At 39.0% G+C, this 18,318-nt stretch overlaps 2 protein-coding genes across 5 annotated transcripts; both read left to right on the forward strand.

Moving 5' to 3' along the window:
* The first annotated feature begins 313 nt into the window (after nucleotides 1-313).
* rh50 (Rh50-like protein) lies at nucleotides 314-3,723 on the forward strand. Its single transcript, XM_079467716.1, has 2 exons — nucleotides 314-796; nucleotides 1,857-3,723. Exons 1-2 carry the CDS (start codon nucleotides 344-346, stop codon nucleotides 2,838-2,840), a joined length of 1,437 nt encoding a protein of 478 aa, XP_079323842.1. The 5' UTR covers nucleotides 314-343; the 3' UTR covers nucleotides 2,841-3,723.
* A 92-nt stretch (nucleotides 3,724-3,815) lies between these two features.
* rbm39b (RNA binding motif protein 39b) lies at nucleotides 3,816-16,915 on the forward strand. 4 transcript variants are annotated; one of them, XM_079467712.1, is made up of 17 exons: nucleotides 3,841-4,103; nucleotides 4,374-4,433; nucleotides 8,817-8,869; nucleotides 8,957-9,142; nucleotides 10,790-10,855; nucleotides 10,958-11,011; nucleotides 11,668-11,785; nucleotides 13,717-13,869; nucleotides 14,167-14,304; nucleotides 14,390-14,455; nucleotides 14,553-14,757; nucleotides 14,842-14,913; nucleotides 15,575-15,695; nucleotides 15,793-15,898; nucleotides 16,004-16,082; nucleotides 16,180-16,325; nucleotides 16,468-16,915. In XM_079467712.1, exons 2-16 carry the CDS (start codon nucleotides 4,383-4,385, stop codon nucleotides 16,278-16,280), a joined length of 1,569 nt encoding a protein of 522 aa, XP_079323838.1. In that variant the 5' UTR covers nucleotides 3,841-4,103; nucleotides 4,374-4,382; the 3' UTR covers nucleotides 16,281-16,325; nucleotides 16,468-16,915. The 4 variants fall into 4 exon arrangements, with proteins under 4 accessions (XP_079323837.1, XP_079323838.1, XP_079323839.1 ...); XM_079467711.1 differs by having other exon boundaries at nucleotides 3,816-4,103; nucleotides 16,180-16,915; XM_079467713.1 differs by lacking the exons at nucleotides 3,841-4,103; nucleotides 4,374-4,433 and adding an exon at nucleotides 5,803-7,050 and having other exon boundaries at nucleotides 16,180-16,915.
* Nucleotides 16,916-18,318: the final 1,403 nt, after the last annotated feature.

Here is an 18,318-nt window from a genome sequence, read left to right on the forward strand (position 1 = left end):
GTCTGTGAAACCGGGCCTGAATGTCCCATTAATCACCACAATAAAGATGTGAATGAGTTTCTTTATGCGCCTCTCTCTATCTATCACTGTTTTGTGATACGGGTTTACACAAGTCTAGCATATCCTTTGTTAAAGTTGAAAAACTGCTGAGCAATCCGAATCCTGAGACTGGTTATAACCAAGGACAAAGTGCAGCTGGCTTCCCTACAGTATAACCTCAGCAGCCTGTGAGTGATGCAACTTGACATTTTAGCCAATGACCAGCAGTTGGCTTATCAAGATAGAGTAGATAAAATAAAACTCAGCCAGAGAGAAAGTGAGATGTGACTGGAGGCGCTTGGAAATGAAAATGAAGAAACACTCAACAGGCTTGCGTGTGCGACTTCCTGTGCTCATTTTCACATTAGAGGTTGTGATTGTGGTCTTTTATGTTGTCTTTGTAACTTACGATGACAGCGCTAATGCAGTTCTACAGAACAATCAGACGAAGCCCATGGAGAACTTATTGTATCAGAATTATTCGATTTTTGCCGACATACAAGTGATGATTTTTATTGGATTTGGCTGCTTGTTGGCTTTTTTCCGACGCTATGGTTTTGGTGGCATGGTCTTTAACTTTCTGACCGCCACGTTTGCCATTCAGTGGGCTATTCTGTTCCAGGGCTTCTTCCAGTTTTATCACGATGGGAAGATTCATCTTGGAGTGATGAATCTGATAAATGCTGAATTTGCCTGCGCTGTGGTGTTAATCTCTTTTGGTGCAGTGCTGGGGAAGACCAGTCCAGTGCAGTTGCTGGTAAGTTTATTACTTTTTTTAGCAGGATAACACTGAAAGTGATAGTTCACCCAAAAATAAAATTATTGTCATCATTCACTCCCCTTTTGTCATTTCAAACCTTTATGACTTTCTTTCGTCTGCAGAACACAAAAGAAGATATTTCGAAGAAAGTTGGCACTGAACCCCTTTCACGATATTGTACGGACTAAAACAATGCAAGTGAATGGGCGCCAGTTAACAACATTCTTCAAAATATCTTCTTTTGTGTTTTGCGTAAGAAAATGAGAGTAAATGAGAACAGAATTTTTATTTTTGGGTGAACTATCGCTTTAATTTACAGAATTTATGGAAATACCTAAAGCAATATATACGTTGAAACGGTTCCTTAAAGTGATAGTTCACCCAAAAATGACAATTCTGACATGCTTCATTTACTCTTATGTCTTGAGAAATGTCTATGTGGTTTTCTCTATGCAATGGAGAGTCCATGGGGGACGATGTGTTTCGGTTACCAATGTTCTTCAGAATATCATCTTTTGTGTTCTGCAGAGGCAAAAAAGTCATACAGGTTGGAATGACATGAGGGTTAATAAATGATGATAGAATTCACATTTTGGGTGAACAATCCCTTTAAAGCATGTGTATCAGTCTATAACATCATATGTTTACACACTCTTAAAAATAAAGATGCTTTAAAAGGTTCTTCACAGCGATGCCATTTAGTCAAAGGTTCTTTAAAGAACCATCTCTTTCTTACACCGTGTTTCTACAGCACCTTTATTTTTAAAGGGATAGTTCACCCAAATTTACTCACCCTTGTGTAATTTCAAATCTATATAATTATTTTTGTTCAAATGAACACAGAGAAAGATATTTGGATGAATGTTAGTAATTTTCAGTTCTGGGACATCATTTTAAATGATTGTCAAAGGTGCCCGAGTAAGCTGAGGGTGAGTAAATGATGACAAATTTTTCCTTTTTGGATGAACTGCCTCTTTAAGAGTGTACTGTGTTTTGCACATTTAGTTACAAAATGATCGTCAATGTCAGTCGTAGTTCACATATGTATCTTTTCTAGGTCATGGCCATGCTCGAGATCCCAGTGTTTGCCATCACAGAATGGGTAGTGGTGAAATACTTAAAGATCAACGATGCCGGCGGCTCTATCCTCATCCACCTGTTCGCCTGCTACTTTGGGTTGGGTGTCACCTTCGTGCTATACAGACCCAGCCTAAATGAGGGACATCCGAAAGAAGCATCAAGTTACCAATCAGATCTGTTATCCGTCATGGGCACACTGTTCCTCTGGGTGTTTTGGCCGTCTTTCAACTCAGCGCTGACCCTAAAGGGCGATGACCAGCACAGAGCCGTTCTTCACACATTCATAGGTCTCAGCGCCTCCACGATCACCGCTTTTGCCCTGTCCACAATACTCAGCAAAAATGGCAAGATAAGCATGGCTGATGTCCAGAACGTAACATTGGCTGGTGGGGTAACTGTTGGGGCTTCCGTGGACATGATGATCTCCCCAGGCGCCGCTTACGCGCTGGGGATACTGGGTTGCATAGCGTGCATGCTGGGGTACAAATACCTGAGCCCGTTCCTGGCACGCCGGCTACGGATCCAAGATCAGTGTGGCATACATAACCTCCATGGACTCACGGGACTCATTTCCAGCCTTGCTGGCATCTGTGCCATCCTGATGGCCAGCGAGGAAACGTACGGCCCTAGTCTCTACCAGACTTTCTCGTATATGGCACCCAAGGAGGGAGACCCTCTGCTGGAGGAGCTCCAGAAACTGATTCCAGACCTAGAGGCGGGCTTGGGTCGGAGCGCACAGGAGCAAGCTCTGTTTCAGCTGGCCGCAGTGTTCGGCACCATCGCTGCATCAATGGTGGGGGGATTCTTGACTGGAGCTATTCTCAAGCTGCCGTATCTGGCCTCTCCCACGGATGAAAACTGTTTTGATGATGAGCTTTTCTTCGATGTTCCTCAAGAAAATAATCAGCAGGAAATATGGTCTCATGTTCCGAAAGACACATGCAATACTGATGTTGAATAAAGACAACTGCATTTAGCAGTGGACAGATGTTTGGCAGGACTATTCAATAATATTGAATGTCTGGCCAGGCCATAAAACACCTACGAGTACTGATTAGCTTAATAGCTGGTACTTACATTTACCTGTAATAAAATGATGGGCTGTTTTAATGTTTGGTGGATACAGGTTGCTTTATGTGTATCTTCATACATCATATGTGAGTATATTTTGATAAAAAATGTTTTTGTAAAATATTTTAAGAATTAATTCTTCTAATATTAGTAATATTGATATTCATTCATGAATATAAAGTCAGAGTGTTGCTATGTGGTCATTTAAAAGAAGCATTGATGTGACTTTAGTCTGTTTTTCACCTTAATAAAAAATAGTTGAGTACTAAAGGGTACAATGTTTATTTCACTTCTACTTGTACATTATCTTTATCAAAGTTATAAGTTAACAGATTTCCCATAAATTGTGTAGACTTTGTTTTATTTCAATTGATTATAAAACTTAGGGTTATGCCCTGTCCCTGCCACTTTTATCTCATGTACATCTGAGATAACACGTTTGTGTGTAAAAAAAACTCAAACTACCCTGCAATTGCATGCAGAACTGTAATATGATGTGATAACCTTTTGTCATTTAAGTGGAGGTTGCTCTGGGCCATAGTTTGCTCAATTTAAAAACATGCAACTGTTGTCATTCATGCACAATGTAAATCTTCATCATTTATTATTTGTCAATTGCAACGCACTAATATTTATTTTAGTTGTATCGTAATACTTGATGTTTATTGATTTCTTTTACTATTTAAAGTTGACCACTAAAATAACCGTCTTTATTGTTTTTCTTGAAAATAAAAGTGGATCTTTTAAATAAACGCGAAAATATGTATAACCTACCATCAGGAATATTTATTTGATGACTCGAAATATTTATATAACTTATCTGTGTATGTGGAAAATAAAACTTGTCTAACCAGGAATTGGGATCTCATTTGTGTCACGAGAGAAGCCCCGCCCACCATCAGCGTCCATTTTGGGCTAAGCAGGAAGTTGACTTAGGGAAAACCTAACAAACACACTAAACAACTTCTTAAGCGTCCAGCGATACATTTATCGGGTTTTATTACGTGTTTGAATCGTTGTTCAATGTATGTGTTGTTAAATTAACACCGGCAGGACTGTACGCGGATTTAATCGTTTGTTTGACGGTTGTGCTGACAGGCTCACGCGCGTCGCAGAGGTCGCGACAATAATCTGGAATCCTAAATAAAAGCAGGTAATTTTGCAATAATATAAATTAGTTTCGGATTCAACTGTATTTTTACGTCAACTGCTTGTAGTGCATTTTCGGTATTAGCTTAGCGTGTAAAGCTGCGGCTTATGTAATGCACATGGTGTTGTAGTGGCTCGCGACCCATGTTATTTAAACCAAAAAACATAGCCCTTTGTTTTGTGTTTTGTTGTTGTTGATTTATATTGATGGATATTAGCAAGAAATTGACGAAAAAACCGAGGGAAATTACAACAAACTGAATTTCCTCCGCAGTTGGTCAGGATGGCGGATGACTTCGATGTTGAGGCCATGCTGGAAGCTCCTTATAAGAAGGTGGGTTGAAGGCCGGAAGTGACCGGGTCTCATTTTTCGGTTGGCATTTGTGCTTTTGCAGACCTAAGGCTAGTCAGAAACCCTGCATTTGTTTTCTGTGCCTGACTGAAGTGTATGATGTGTATTGTTTATAAGAGAGTGATGTTGTGCAGTGTGAATTATCCTGAATTACAAATAAATGCCCGTCTATCTCTCTTTATAGACTTGCCTAATGATATCTCACCTCTACTCCCCTGAATACATCTTTGATTCCAGTGTGAACTGTGAAAAAAAGTAAGGTAGTAATTGCGCAATGTATTGATGTACTGTGATCCCTTAGGTAAAACACAAACAGACCGCCACCCTAGACCATCCAATCACCTGTTTGCTTTCAGCAAGGTGAATAAATGCCAGTGGATGAAACATGATGTGACATGGAACAGAGACAGTATTTAAATATTGTTTTTAGCCATGTTTCCATGAGATCAAAGCTATTAAACATCAGGCTAAAAGGTATGTCTTAGTATAACTAGATACGATATAGTGATACCAAACGTGCAATTTTTCCCAGACCCGTCTAGGCTAGGATTTCCGGTGCGTCTCTCTGGAGGTAGTATTTGTCTGCCGCATACATCCTCGAGGTTTATTATTTCAGGTTTTAATTCAAAAAGCAACCGTTACATTTCAAGGTAAGAATGAAACTACAATGATTATATGTCTTTTGAGAATTTTTTTTACATTTTATAATGTTTTTTCAACTGAAATGTGATGACAAATGCAGTCGGCAATGCGACTTTCGTAGGACCCACCCGAAATCCTTGCCAGGACGTGTTGGGGAAAAAAGGGCTCGTATGGTCCCCCTAAAATAAGACCTTCATGTTTTCACAGTTAAATCACTGTTTAATATACTGTCATTTAGGCCAACCTCTGATTTTAAACTGTCCTGGGCAGGGATATAGCTAGGCACAGTGCCCCATGCCCTTAACGGTGTTAGACACCTGTGCCCTCTTAATTTAAGATATATAATCTGGGAACCATGTACTTGGTTTCATTCAATGAGAAAAGGGGTCATATGGCGTGAATACATGTTTGTCTTTGGTGTGTTATAAATTGCCCATGCATGTATAAGACATAAAATTGCAAAAATTAAAGTCATTCATGCATTCTATCTACAAGCGAATGCTCACCCAGACCTGCCTGAAACACCTCGTGTAACCACACCCCCACAAATCTACTTTAGTTTGTGATATGACTCGACTAAGACCAAATGTATACGCAAGTAAGGTGTGCGTACCTGTCAGTACAATTTCTTTGCAACCTGATGTTCCTAATATGCTAAGAGGCGTTACATTTCCGCCACACGCTTGCAGTATTCGGCCAATCACGACGCACTGGTTTACTGGCCAATCATAGCACATCTCACCTTCAGAAAGATGAGCTTTGTAAAGAATATGCGTGTTTCAGAAAGCCCTGACAAAGAGGAGATACAAACATGCTTGGCATGTGTAAAATACAGCGTTTTTTTTTCTTAAATCGTGTATACTCACGGCAATACATCTAAAACAAACGATACTATTAGTTTTAACCATTTCATATGACCCCTTTAAATTTTACTTTGCCTGTTTAAATACTGTCTCTCTGCCCAGTCTGTTGTAATGGTCTCTATAATCGTTCACATTAGCATTTGGATTGTGCATGACCTTGACACAGTGTAGCTATATCTCTTCATCCTTCAGTTGTCTACTATCTTAAAAAATGACATATCACCAAGTAATAATTTTGTCAGAAAGAATACTTTGCTTCTTTGAAAATTAATAAATTACACTTCTGCCTGTGATGGTTCAATTGTAATGGATTCAAAATAAGGCAAGTAAGACGAAAACCACAATCTTTTAATGAGGTTTAAAGTGGTCTCTTTTATGGCTTACTTTGATTTTGCGTTGTCTTTTGGGACGCAATATGACTAAGCCGTGTAAATCCCTGTTTGCTTCAGGACGAGCTGTGAGACAAAGATGACACCGAGCTCTCACAGTCCAACCACGCTTACTGGGGAAGATCTCACGGACTGACAGCATCAACACTGGAATGCCCTTTAGCAGCTCTATAGCATGGCTGCAGCAAGACTTACGTTAAAAATAGCAGGGTACCTAAACTATAGCCTTGAGGGTCCCCTAAAAAACATTCTCTGTTAACATTAGGCACTAGGGATTGGTCACAATGGTTGACTAGCTGTCCAGCCACTAGTTTTTTATTATTTTATGATGCTTGTGATATTTTAGCCATGGTGATTTAATTAGCATGCCGGCAGCATGCTATGCTTTTAAACACTGTATAGCTTCTATCTTGGAAAAACTGAATTCTCTTTAAAACATTGCTGTTACAGCCATTCCCATTCAGTCAGATGTATTTGGCTGCAAGTGTCGTGCTCTGTGCTATTTTGAGCATTCCAACATGGGGGTTACATGTCGGGTTAACATTTTCTATTTTAAAAATGAGCCTCAAGAGCCTCCTGCATTTCACATATTTCTATGATCACAGGTTAAGAATTTGAACAGAGTCTGTCTGATTGGTGTAACGTAAACCAACCTAATTACACCGAGTCATCAGGGAATCCATAACGTAGTATTGCGCATTGCTAGTAAGTTGTTGTTCAGCAAAAGAATCACTTTCAAAGTTAATTTGCTGTTTTATGTGCAATGGTAAACAGGTGAGAAAATAGGGAAATATTTTCTCAAGTTATTGCAAGACTCTGCTTAAAGCTTCTTATTTTTATTTGAATACGTTTATCCGTTTATGTGTAGCAGAAAGATTTATTCAAAAATGAGACACAAAACAAGTGATTTATCACTTCTAGCAAATTATAGGAATATTCCACAATATCGAATTTCAACCATATGATTTTTTTTCTTTCCTCAGTTCTATTAAATGATAGTGTTCACTCTGTTCAGTAGCTCCTCACTGCAGAACGCAAGATCCAGGGGGCCAGGTTGGATCCAGATCCAGTCTCCTCTCATTGCACTGTGATTGGTTGACACTGAATCCAGTCTCCTCCCACCTCTCCTTTTCGCATCGAGTCGTAACTAGTTATTCTTTTGATGTTAAAACTTGCTGAAGACAAACTTTGTTTATTAACGCATTTTCATAAAATGTATTTCATTAGATTTAGGGTAAGGATTCGGGTACTTTTAATAGCGTATTTTGATACATTTAGGTTTAAGGAAAGGGTTTGTGTTAAAGGTCTAGAGTGGTATTTATAGCGCCCCCCTGTGGTGAGTTCGAGAATTGCAACCAATCTCTGTCCAAGCATGTCTTCTCATGTTGACGCAGGGAAGAGATTATGTGAGCATTAGAAAGACGGTTGGAAGAGTGATATCTTATTTTTTAATTAAAAAGAAGGATAAAAGTCAGGACCTGTGTGTTAATATTATAAAGACTTTACAGCAGAGACGCATTAGGAGCCGTGGGACTAAGACTTTAAGCTGAGATAATCATAGATATCTATGGAGATACTTTCCAACAGAGAGACTTTGGAGAGAAAGATTGTCAAAAAATCACACAGTGGAGATTGCTTTGATTCGGATCAGAATGTGAGTAAAGTGGATTTTTCTGTTTGTTAGAACGAAGATATGTTGTTGTTGTAAAACTAGCTGTGTGACGGAGCAGTTTTGAGCGTCGTTTATCTGGAACCAGTGTGCTGCTTGTATATACATTTCTTGTGTCGTCTTCGCCTATTTTATTTATCTGCATTATTATTTGTGTGGTCTAAGCTATGATAAAGCGAAGCATTTCATGCTTGCATTGTACAACACGTTTGGGAGAGAGCTAGCTAACAGTAAATAGCAATGCAGTTGAAGGCATTTGATCTGACAGAGATGGCAGCTAGGAGTAAGTTAGTCGACGTTTATGTACTGCAGGTTAGAGGAGAGGAAGCTTTGTAGAGCTGGTGGTCCTTTTAGGGCTACTGTACAAAACATAGCAGCACAACACGCCAAATTCAATGTATGTAGGCCCGTTCCGTATGTAGATGGAAAAAGCTTATTCTAAGGTAAAACAAACGTAACGGTTCATTACGTAAAGTCACCTCTGATGAAATGGTTTTCTATATTATATTTCGTTTCTGACAATACATCCTCCTAAAAATCCCGCATTGCTGCTGTGATCATTACTTACAGGCATGCACAAAATGATGATAACATTAATTAAAGCAAACGTTGGCGACCATGGCTTGCAACTTAACTCTCCAAATTGCAGCCAAGTATATAAAGTGTGAGGAGTTGGATCTGGATCCGCTCACTGGTTCTAGTGTTCTGCAGTGAGGATCACATCTCACTCTGTTCCCCATGCCTCTTTGCTAGCAGTGCTACCTCTCCTTGCTCATGATATTCTTTTATCAATTCTTCTCAGGGAGAAAGCAAGACCTCCAGTGCCAACGGTCACGATGGCGATCACAAGAAAAAGTAAGCTCTTTGATCTTCTCAACATTTAGACATTTGTTATGATTTGGTAATAATTTAAAAGTGCTGATGATGAATTGATTCCTTTAGGAAAAGACGCAGCAACAGTCCCAGTCCAGACCGCCGGAGGAGCAGAAGCAGGGAGCAAAAGAAGAGTCGAGAACACCGCAGGAGTCGCAGCCGTGAGCACAAACGATCGAAGAGCAAAGAACGCAGGCGTTCACCATTACGTGGCCGGGATCGGGGCGGACGTTACCGTGGGCGCAGGAGCCCATTGTAAGTTTAACTTTGGACTCTTCTGTTTAGCTGAAAAGGTCTAAGCAGAGCTTAGTAAAATTAACTTCTGACTTTGTTGCATGCCAGCTGATTCAGTGCATCTGGAAAGTATTCACAGTGCTGTGAAAGAAGTTTGTTTGAAATCTTTGCAAATGTATTAACGAAAAAAGCACATGTATTCACAGCCTTTGCTCAATACTGTTAAAGCACCTTTGACACCAATTACAGCCTCAAGTCTTCGTGAGTATGATGCTACAAGCTTGTCACACCTATTTATGGGCAGTTTCTCCCATTAGTCTTTGCAAGATCTCTCAAGCTCCATCAGGTTGGATGGGGAGCTTCAGTGCACAGCCATTTTCAGATCTCTCCAGAGATGTTCAATCGGGTTCAAGTCTGGGCTCTGGCTGGGCCACTCAAGGACATTCACAGAGTTGTCCTGTAGCCACTCCTTTGTTATCTTGGCTCTATGCTTAGGGTCATTGTCCTGTTGGAAGACGAACCTTCGCCCCAGTCTTAGGTCCAGAGCGCTCAGGAGCAGGTTTTCATTGAGGATGTCTCTGTACATTGCTGCATTAATCTTTCCCTCGACCCTGACTAGTCTCCCAGTTCCTCCTGCTGAAAAACTTTTGGTCAGGAGATGAGCGGTGCCTGGTTCCTCCAGACCAAAGAGTTAAATCTTTGTTTCATCAGTACTGAGAATTTTGCTTCTCATGGTCTGAGAGTCCTTCAGGTGCTTTTTGGCAAACACCGGGGGGGCTATCGTGTGCCTTTTACTGGGAAGTGTCTTCCGTCTGGCCACTTTGCCATACAGGCCTGATTGGTGGAGTGCTGCAGAGATGGTTGTTCTTCTGGAAGGTTCTCCTCTCTCCACAGAGACATGCTGGAGCTCTGTCAGAGTAACCATCAGGTTCTTGGTCACCTCCTTGACTAAGGCCCTTCCCCCCGATCGCTCAGTTTGGCCGGGCGGTCAGCTCTAGGAAGAGTCCTGATGGTTCCAAACTTTTTCCATTTACAGATGATGAAGGCCACTTTGCTCATTGGGACCTTCAATGCTGCATACATTTTTCTGTACCCTTCCCCAGATCTGTGCCTCGATACAATCCTGTCACGCCGGTCTACAGACGATTCCTTGAACTACATGGCTAGGTTTGTGCTCTGACATGCACTGTTAACTGTGGGACCTTTTATAGACAGGTGTGTGCCTTTCCAAATCATGTCCAATCAACTTTACCACATGTGGACTACAATCAAGTTGTAGAAACATCTCAAGGAAGATCAGTGGAAACAGGATGCACCTGAGCTCAATTTTGAGTGTCATGGCAAAGGTTGTGAATACTTCCATTTTGTAATAAGACTGTAACATGACAAAATGTGGAAAAAGTGAAGCGCTGTGAATACTTTTTGTATGCACCGTAAGTCAGCCTTATTCATTTTTACTTAAATCGTATTGAAAGTTAATGGTTGGTCGAGCAACGTCAGTGCCAAAAATAACACACTTCAGATAGCACCCATTTAGCAAGCAGTTAGGTCTGCTGTTTTCCAGCAAATGATTCAGAAGCGCACAATGCAGCCTGTCACCCTATTGGCTTTAGTAGATTATTACTCTCATGCCCTTAATTTCTGAACAGTTGATGTTTTCTATCATAGTGTGGGGCAGAAAATAAACGGAGGTTCCGGAGGCAAGACTGGCCCACAGCATTTCACCAAGCACAGGTTTCTATAATTTTGTCTTCTCTATGGCTTGTGCTGTGCTTTATGAATAATCATACACAGCATTTATTCAAACTCAGACTAACTGTGATGTTATTTCCCCAGTCGCAAGCGCTCCCGAAGCAAAAGCCCATTTAAGAAGGACAAGACCCCAGTCAGGTGAGACTTTCATTGCTGTGCCATGTGAAGTTGTCTGTTCACATCTCTGTCATGTGAACTTGTTTTTATTCCTGCATGTACACCTTTTAGGATTAATCTGCTTTTTGGGGGGGGGGTCATAACCATTCTGGGAGACAAATTAATTTAATGTCTGACACATTCATGTGAAGCTTAAAGCAGGTTTGCTGGTAGCTGCAAGCTTGATGTATTAACATGAGGGAGGAGGTGGAGAGTTAATGGAGCGTCTAACACCTTTTATAAATAACTGCCTCAATCCGTTTTAGCTGATCTGTGCTCTCTTTTCAGTGTAAATGCACTTTGAGATGTCAGATAGCCTGATCTTGACTTGTTTAGTGTCAAATAAAAGAACATGTGCTTTATGACAGTGGAATAACTGACTAATGCTTTGAATGGAAAGTACATTGCAGTTTTAACACATTTGCATGTTTTTTCATAATGAAGCCTTAAAAGTACATTTATCATTTATAGGGTATTCAGAATGTTGATCATGTTATATGTTTATGATTATATAATGACTTATGTTTAGGGAATTCCATCTTGAATTCCATCTTGAATTCCATCTTGCTGTTTTTATATATCCAGAGGGAAATTACATGCATTTATGTTATTGATGACCTCGGTCTTTTCTTAAACAGGCAACCAATAGATAATCTGACCCCAGAGGAAAGAGACGCCCGCACAGTGTTCTGCATGCAGCTGGCTGCCAGAATAAGGCCCAGAGATCTAGAAGACTTCTTCTCAGCAGTAGGAAAAGTATGATGCACTACATGCACTAGAACTTGTTTTCTTCTTAAAGCCTCGTTTATTGTGCCTATTTTGTTAAGGTCTTTACTGTTTTTTTAGGCTGGTGTGCATTTTAAATTAAATTCATAAAGCCGTTTGTTTTTCACAATTTCACATTAGGCTTATAATTATCATTAAATATTCATATTACACTAATATTATATCCTGTATATAGGTTTTTAATGTTGAAAAGATTAGGGACGTTGAAAAAAGAAAAACATAACTGCATTTAAACCGGTGTAAAGCGAAATCATGCAAAAACAAAACGCAACGTTTATTGACAATCTGTGATATATGGTTATGTTGTTTATTTTGTTTTACATGTTCTTGATAAGAAAAATAAGCATATTGGTCTATTTTACTACTGGTGAAAGTCTGTTCAACAAGCCGACAGCGGAGAAAAAGCGCTCCTCTTCTCTAACTCCCGGTAACAAAACCCAGATCTGAAAAGAATTTCTGGCTTTGTTTGTAATATTGATAATAAATAAGGTAAACAGGCTTGATACCTCTATGCCGACTGTTAATTGATCCTAAAAACAAAGACGGAGCCATTGTTGTGCTTGTTGTCCTTTATTACGTTGTTTATTACGTGACCGTCATCTGAGGAAGAGTTACTAATCCTGCTGATCACCACCGCATATCAATATTGTTTTCTTCTTTGTGTCATGGTCAGTGTCTGTCTTGTTTAGATTTGCATCAATAAATTAAATCAACTAAGGCAACCTAACGAAGGAATTGCAGCGCTTTTTAAAACAAACCCCCGAAAAACCATCAGTGCAAATTTATTTACAAGCGTTGACCCTATTTGAAGTTCTGAGGAGGAAAATACAGGCTTTAGGTATGGAAAAAGATACCAGGTCTTATGTTAAGGCCAAACTTATTAACATTAGTTGCAGTGAAATGTACAGTTGTTGAAATCGGCATTAGTTAGCATAGCATATTTCTAACAAACAAACAACCGCTCCGAACAAGTTATGGTAATTAATTAATTATCTAATCATTGAATATTGCGTTGGTATTTTTATACACACTTATATACAAGTAATGTGACCTAATTCTGTGGCTCAAGTTTCTAAACGGTTTTTAAAGGGTGATGTGAGCCGAGCATAACGCGCGATCCGTCAGGCTGCCGTGAAATATTTAAACTAGCTTGCGATCTGACATAACAAAGATTTAGGGACACATACACATGATTTTTTATAGTTTCTGTATATTAAAAAGTCATTACAGATGATGTGAAGAAGAGTTAAATAAGACCAGACAAATCCAACCCTGTGGTGACGCAGTTTTCATTCTTACGAATATTCGAATATCATTTTAATTTTCGAATAATTATTGCTGATCAAATATTCCAACATTCGTGCACATCCCTAATCGTGACCCTGGATCACAAAACCAGTCTTAAGTAACACAGGAACATTTCAGGTAAAAGCTAAAAATACATTGTATGGGGTCAAAAGGATACATTTTTCTTTTATGCCAAAAATCATTAGGATATTAAGTAAAGATCATGTATCATGAAGATATTTTGTAAGTTTCCTACCCTAAATATATAAACTTTATTTTTGTAAGTGGATGGCCTGATACAGTGCCTCTGATTAACAACTTCAAAGGCAATTTTCTCAATATTTCAATTTTTGCGCACTCCACCTTTGTATCTCTGCCTTTGTTAGTCATACTCTTACAAACCCATACAAACCTTGTCCAGGGTCACAATTGAACTGTGTTCCCCCTCATGTTTAAAACATGTTTGTGATTCTTTCTCCTGTGGGTTCTGCAGAAAAAAGAAAAGTCATGCAGGTTTGAATTGGCATGAGTAAATGTGAATAAATGTCTGCTTAAGTAACTAATAACTCTTTAAAATTAACTGTAACATTTGTGATTTATGTGCTTTTTTTAAGGTTCGTGACGTGAGGATGATCTCTGATAGAAACTCTCGGAGGTCAAAGGGAATTGCCTACATTGAGTTTGTAGATTCGACCTCCGTACCGCTGGCAATTGGACTGACGGGGCAACGTGTTCTGGGAGTGCCAATCATAGTCCAGGCTTCACAGGTCATAACATAACCACACATTTAAATTGTGATGTCTGTCTTCTAATTTTATGGTATAAGTATAATTTTTTAGTGACGGACCTGTTTATATTTAATAATTATTTTTCAAAACCGAACATTCCATTTAACTTTGATGTTGTTAATTCTATAAAGTTATTGAAAAAGAGGGTCCAGAAATAGTTTTATTTCAGTTTTAATTTAAAGTTTGTTCTAAATATTGTGAGCCCTGTATCATGTATTGTATTAAATTGTGAGCTGAGTGTACACACGTTTGATAAATTCTGTTCATGTGTTTCAGGCTGAGAAGAACAGAGCAGCAGCCATGGCTTTAAATCTCCAGAGGGGAGGCATCGGACCAATGCGGCTGTATGTGGGCTCCCTGCACTTCAACATCACTGAAGACATGCTCAGGGGCATCTTTGAGCCTTTCGGCAAGGTGTGGTAATTATTTCTATTACATAAACAGGCAGTAACAGCAAGATAGATGAAATGTTTGTTCAACTAAAAGTTTCTCTCATCAGATTGAAGGCATACAGCTGATGATGGACAATGAGACAGGCAGGTCAAAAGGATATGGCTTCATATCAGTGAGTTCAGATTCAATATGGTTAAAGATAACGGATTTTGCACCTGTTTAAGTTCTTATTGCCAAGTTACACAGAGTCCTGGTATTTTTTCCCAAAGTTTGCCGATGCAGAATGTGCTAAAAAAGCCTTGGATCAGCTGAATGGATTTGAGCTCGCTGGGCGGCCGATGAAGGTGGGTCACGTTACCGAGCGAACTGATGCCTCTAACGCCAGCTCCTTCCTGGACAATGATGAGCTGGAGAGAACTGGCATTGACCTGGGCACAACGGGCCGTCTTCAGCTGATGGCTAGACTGGCAGAGGGTACAGCTTTATCCTGCGTACTAGTCACTCATTCAGATGCTCTTGTGGTGATGTCATTGTAAAGTTGTTCTGGGTGTTTTGTAGGTACAGGATTGCAGATTCCTGCTGCTGCCAAGCATGCTTTACAGATGAGTGGCTCTGCTGCTTTTGCAAATGGTGCGTCTTTGGAGCTTTATGTTAAATTCAATGATATATTTAATGAAGTGATTCTTATAGAATAAAACGTTTTGGGAGTTTTGCTCCCAAAGTCAAGGTGCTCTTTTCTGTTCAAAAAAGCTAGAAGCCTAAATTTATGCTGCTTTTGAATTATCACTTGCATCAATGTTTGAAGGTCTTTACACGTAAAATCTAAAAATGAACACAAATTAAAGCCCTTTAGTTAAAAATAATATTTAAATATGTTGTTCATCATAGAAGTTGTAATTGCAGTATTGACAAAGATATGCCTTAAGTTTTCTACTTGAGTCCGTAGCAGTTTTATCTTTGACTTTAATATAAAAACCTTGATCAGATCTCACAAATGGGATGTTAATAATATTGGATTTACAGGAATATTGCATATAATCTCGTATATCTAGCTGAATTATTAAAAATGCACTGAAATTTTAGGAGTTTGCCTCAGGTAACTATTAAATCCAACTTTAAGATTTGAACAGCTCAAACAGAGTCTGTTGATTCTCCAGACTGTCTAGTTCCCACTATTTATTTGTTTGTCAGCAGCTTTTCATGCCAATTTAATGACTTAGTATTAGGAAATTGCTGAAAGGAAATATTAAGGTTGTTTTAACTGTGAATGTGTTATTTGTGTTCGGTAAAGCCTCAGCTAATATTCCAGCTCCTATTCTGCCTAATCCTGGGATGAATCAAGCCATGAACCTTCCGACCCAGCCACTGGCCACACAGTGTTTACAGCTGTCTAACATGTTCAATCCACAATCGTAAGTTGCCCGTTACAATTTTTCCTGTGTACAGTTTGGTGTTACCCAAATGGGATGCTTTCTGGCTAAAAGAAAGATAACTTTTTGTGTATTTTAGGGAAGATGAACCTGGCTGGGACGTCGAGATACAGGACGATGTAATTGATGAGTGCAATAAACAAGGAGGTGTTGTTCACATTTACGTCGATAAGAACTCTCCTCAAGTAAGCACAATCTTACCGAATCTGAGACCATTTTGGACTAGAATGAAGTGATAACGTATTGACGCATCTGCCTGACATCACCTAATTCACACTTTTGTTTGGCAGGGAAATGTTTATGTAAAATGTCAGAGCATCCCTGTTGCAATGACTGTCGTCGGCGCCCTGCACGGACGGTGGTTTGCAGGTGAAACTCCATATTTTTTTTCCAAGCTTTTCACTTTGTGGTTTTGGCTTTTGTATTTGTACATGCACTGATAATCATTACTTGTGTTCTATACCAGGTAAAATGATCACAGCTGCCTACGTGCCTCTCCCCACTTACCATAACCTGTTTCCAGACTCAGTCACAGCCACACAGCTCCTCAGGCCCACACGCCGGTGATCCAGCCCCCCTGCCTCCGTCTGACCCTGCTTAATCTGAAAACATGTACATGCACCTTTATTATTACATTACCCCGCCCTTCTTTAAATAACTCATATGGGCCTATGCCGATGGCGACATCATGAGTTTCTTAAGGATGAAGGTTTCACTGATAGGCCTGTTTTGTTTTATTTTGCTTTTTAAATAGGTTGTTGATCTGAAGCCCGTTGTGATCCTAACTATAGCAAATTCAATCCTGCTTCACTGTTGGCCTAAGTGGAAACCCTTATCTCTGTCTGAAAATGATCTGGATACCAACATGGTTTTGATGGAGATTCTAGTGTTTTTAAAGAAATGTCTTTTGAAGCTGTTTTGTCGTTTTTCTGCATTGATTAGGAAGGTGGAATGATATGTTATCTTTTCAGTTTTCAAGTAAAAAAGTTCTTTATCTTGTATGTTTTGTGTCTAGGCATATTTTCAGTCTGTTACTTTCGTTGTAAGCAACAACAGAGAACCAAAAAGAGTTTGAAGTGGTCATGGTTATTTTTTCCGGAGACGGTCTGTTTGCTGTCGGAAACCATTTTGAATTTATAACTTTTCATAATCAAGAACTGATTTTTCTAAATCCTACAATTGATTAAAGGACTTTCACAACACTGAACGAAACTGACTTGGTTTTGATTTAATGTTATGTAAGGTTGATAGATTAATAATCGCCTCTAGGTGGAGCTGTGAGCCCAGTGCAACAGAAGGAATGACGTGTAAATATATATTATATTGAAATACTAGGCATCACAATGTCACACTTGGAGACTTTGTAAATGGCCATGCCATTGGCTGGTCAATATTAAACACATTTTGTCACACTTTACCCGCATCATGTACTTACATCCAGTGAATGAAGTATGACTGCTTTTTTAACCATGTTTGGTGTGAGGCCTTGTAGTGTAATCCAGCTTTTTAGGGTTGTAAACAGGATTAAATATATATCGCATTCCAGGTAATTGAAAACGTATGTATACGGATAACAGCAAGCTATACTATAAACTGTTATTGGATGTCATAAAGAATATTCGGTGGTTGGGTATTTTTGCAATCGTTTTAAGAAAGTACATGAGTGATTGTAGCTGGTAGAGCACAAAACCCTGTCATGAATATTTAAAGAACTGTAGGATCACAAAACATTTCATCCTGTTTTTCTGTTTAAAGCTTTTACTTTTAGCTTTGACTAGCGTGTTCTAATCTTTAGCAGACATTGTGAAATCTTCACCACATTTCCCTTCTTTACTTTTTGTTTGTTTTTAAGTTAGAGAATCTGTTCATGTTTAGAGCTGAGCTAAACAAGGTGGAACGCAATCCAACTGGGTCTGTCAGAAACCAAATGTAAATAAAAAGTGGCTTGTCTTGAAACTGATATCTGTTTCCCTCTTAAAATGCATGGATATTGTTCCTGGGTTTCAGTAAAAAGTCCTTAACATGTCTGTTTGAAGCATGAAATTGCAGTTTGCTTTGTACTTGAAGTGAATGAAAGGGAAACGACAAATTTACATTTGTCCCGAATGTCAAATAGCAAACACAGTATCATATGTGTTCTCCTCTACTTTAGTACAGTCATCATTTTCATATCAGTGTGTCACCGGAAGAACCGATAACCTTTTCTGCTTGTTTTTTTCTTGGTTAATGCAGGAAATATTTCAACACACTTCAGCAAAATTACAGGAATTGTAGAAGTTGTTATTTCCTCAACCTTATGTTGTTCCTAACCTATAAAGTGAAGGATAACTTTGTCTGTCATTAGGATGGTCTAAAAACTCATGGTATTTCTTTTTAAAGGACATATCATAAACTAATAATTAAGAAATATGTGAAATAAGCTATTTCATTTGATATGAGCTATTTCTAGAAGCAAAAATTAAATCTTAGTCCTGTCAGCCACCGTAGTGCTGCTCATTTTCATACACTGGACCTTTAAGCGTTTGTTAATTAACATTTACAGATGTGTTTACAATATTTGCGCTTCTCTTAATAACTTAATTTCTATCAAGTTTTAAATTAATTT

Source organism: Barbatula barbatula (assembly GCF_947034865.1).
Source record: "Barbatula barbatula genome assembly, chromosome: 11".
NCBI lineage: Eukaryota > Metazoa > Chordata > Actinopteri > Cypriniformes > Nemacheilidae > Barbatula > Barbatula barbatula.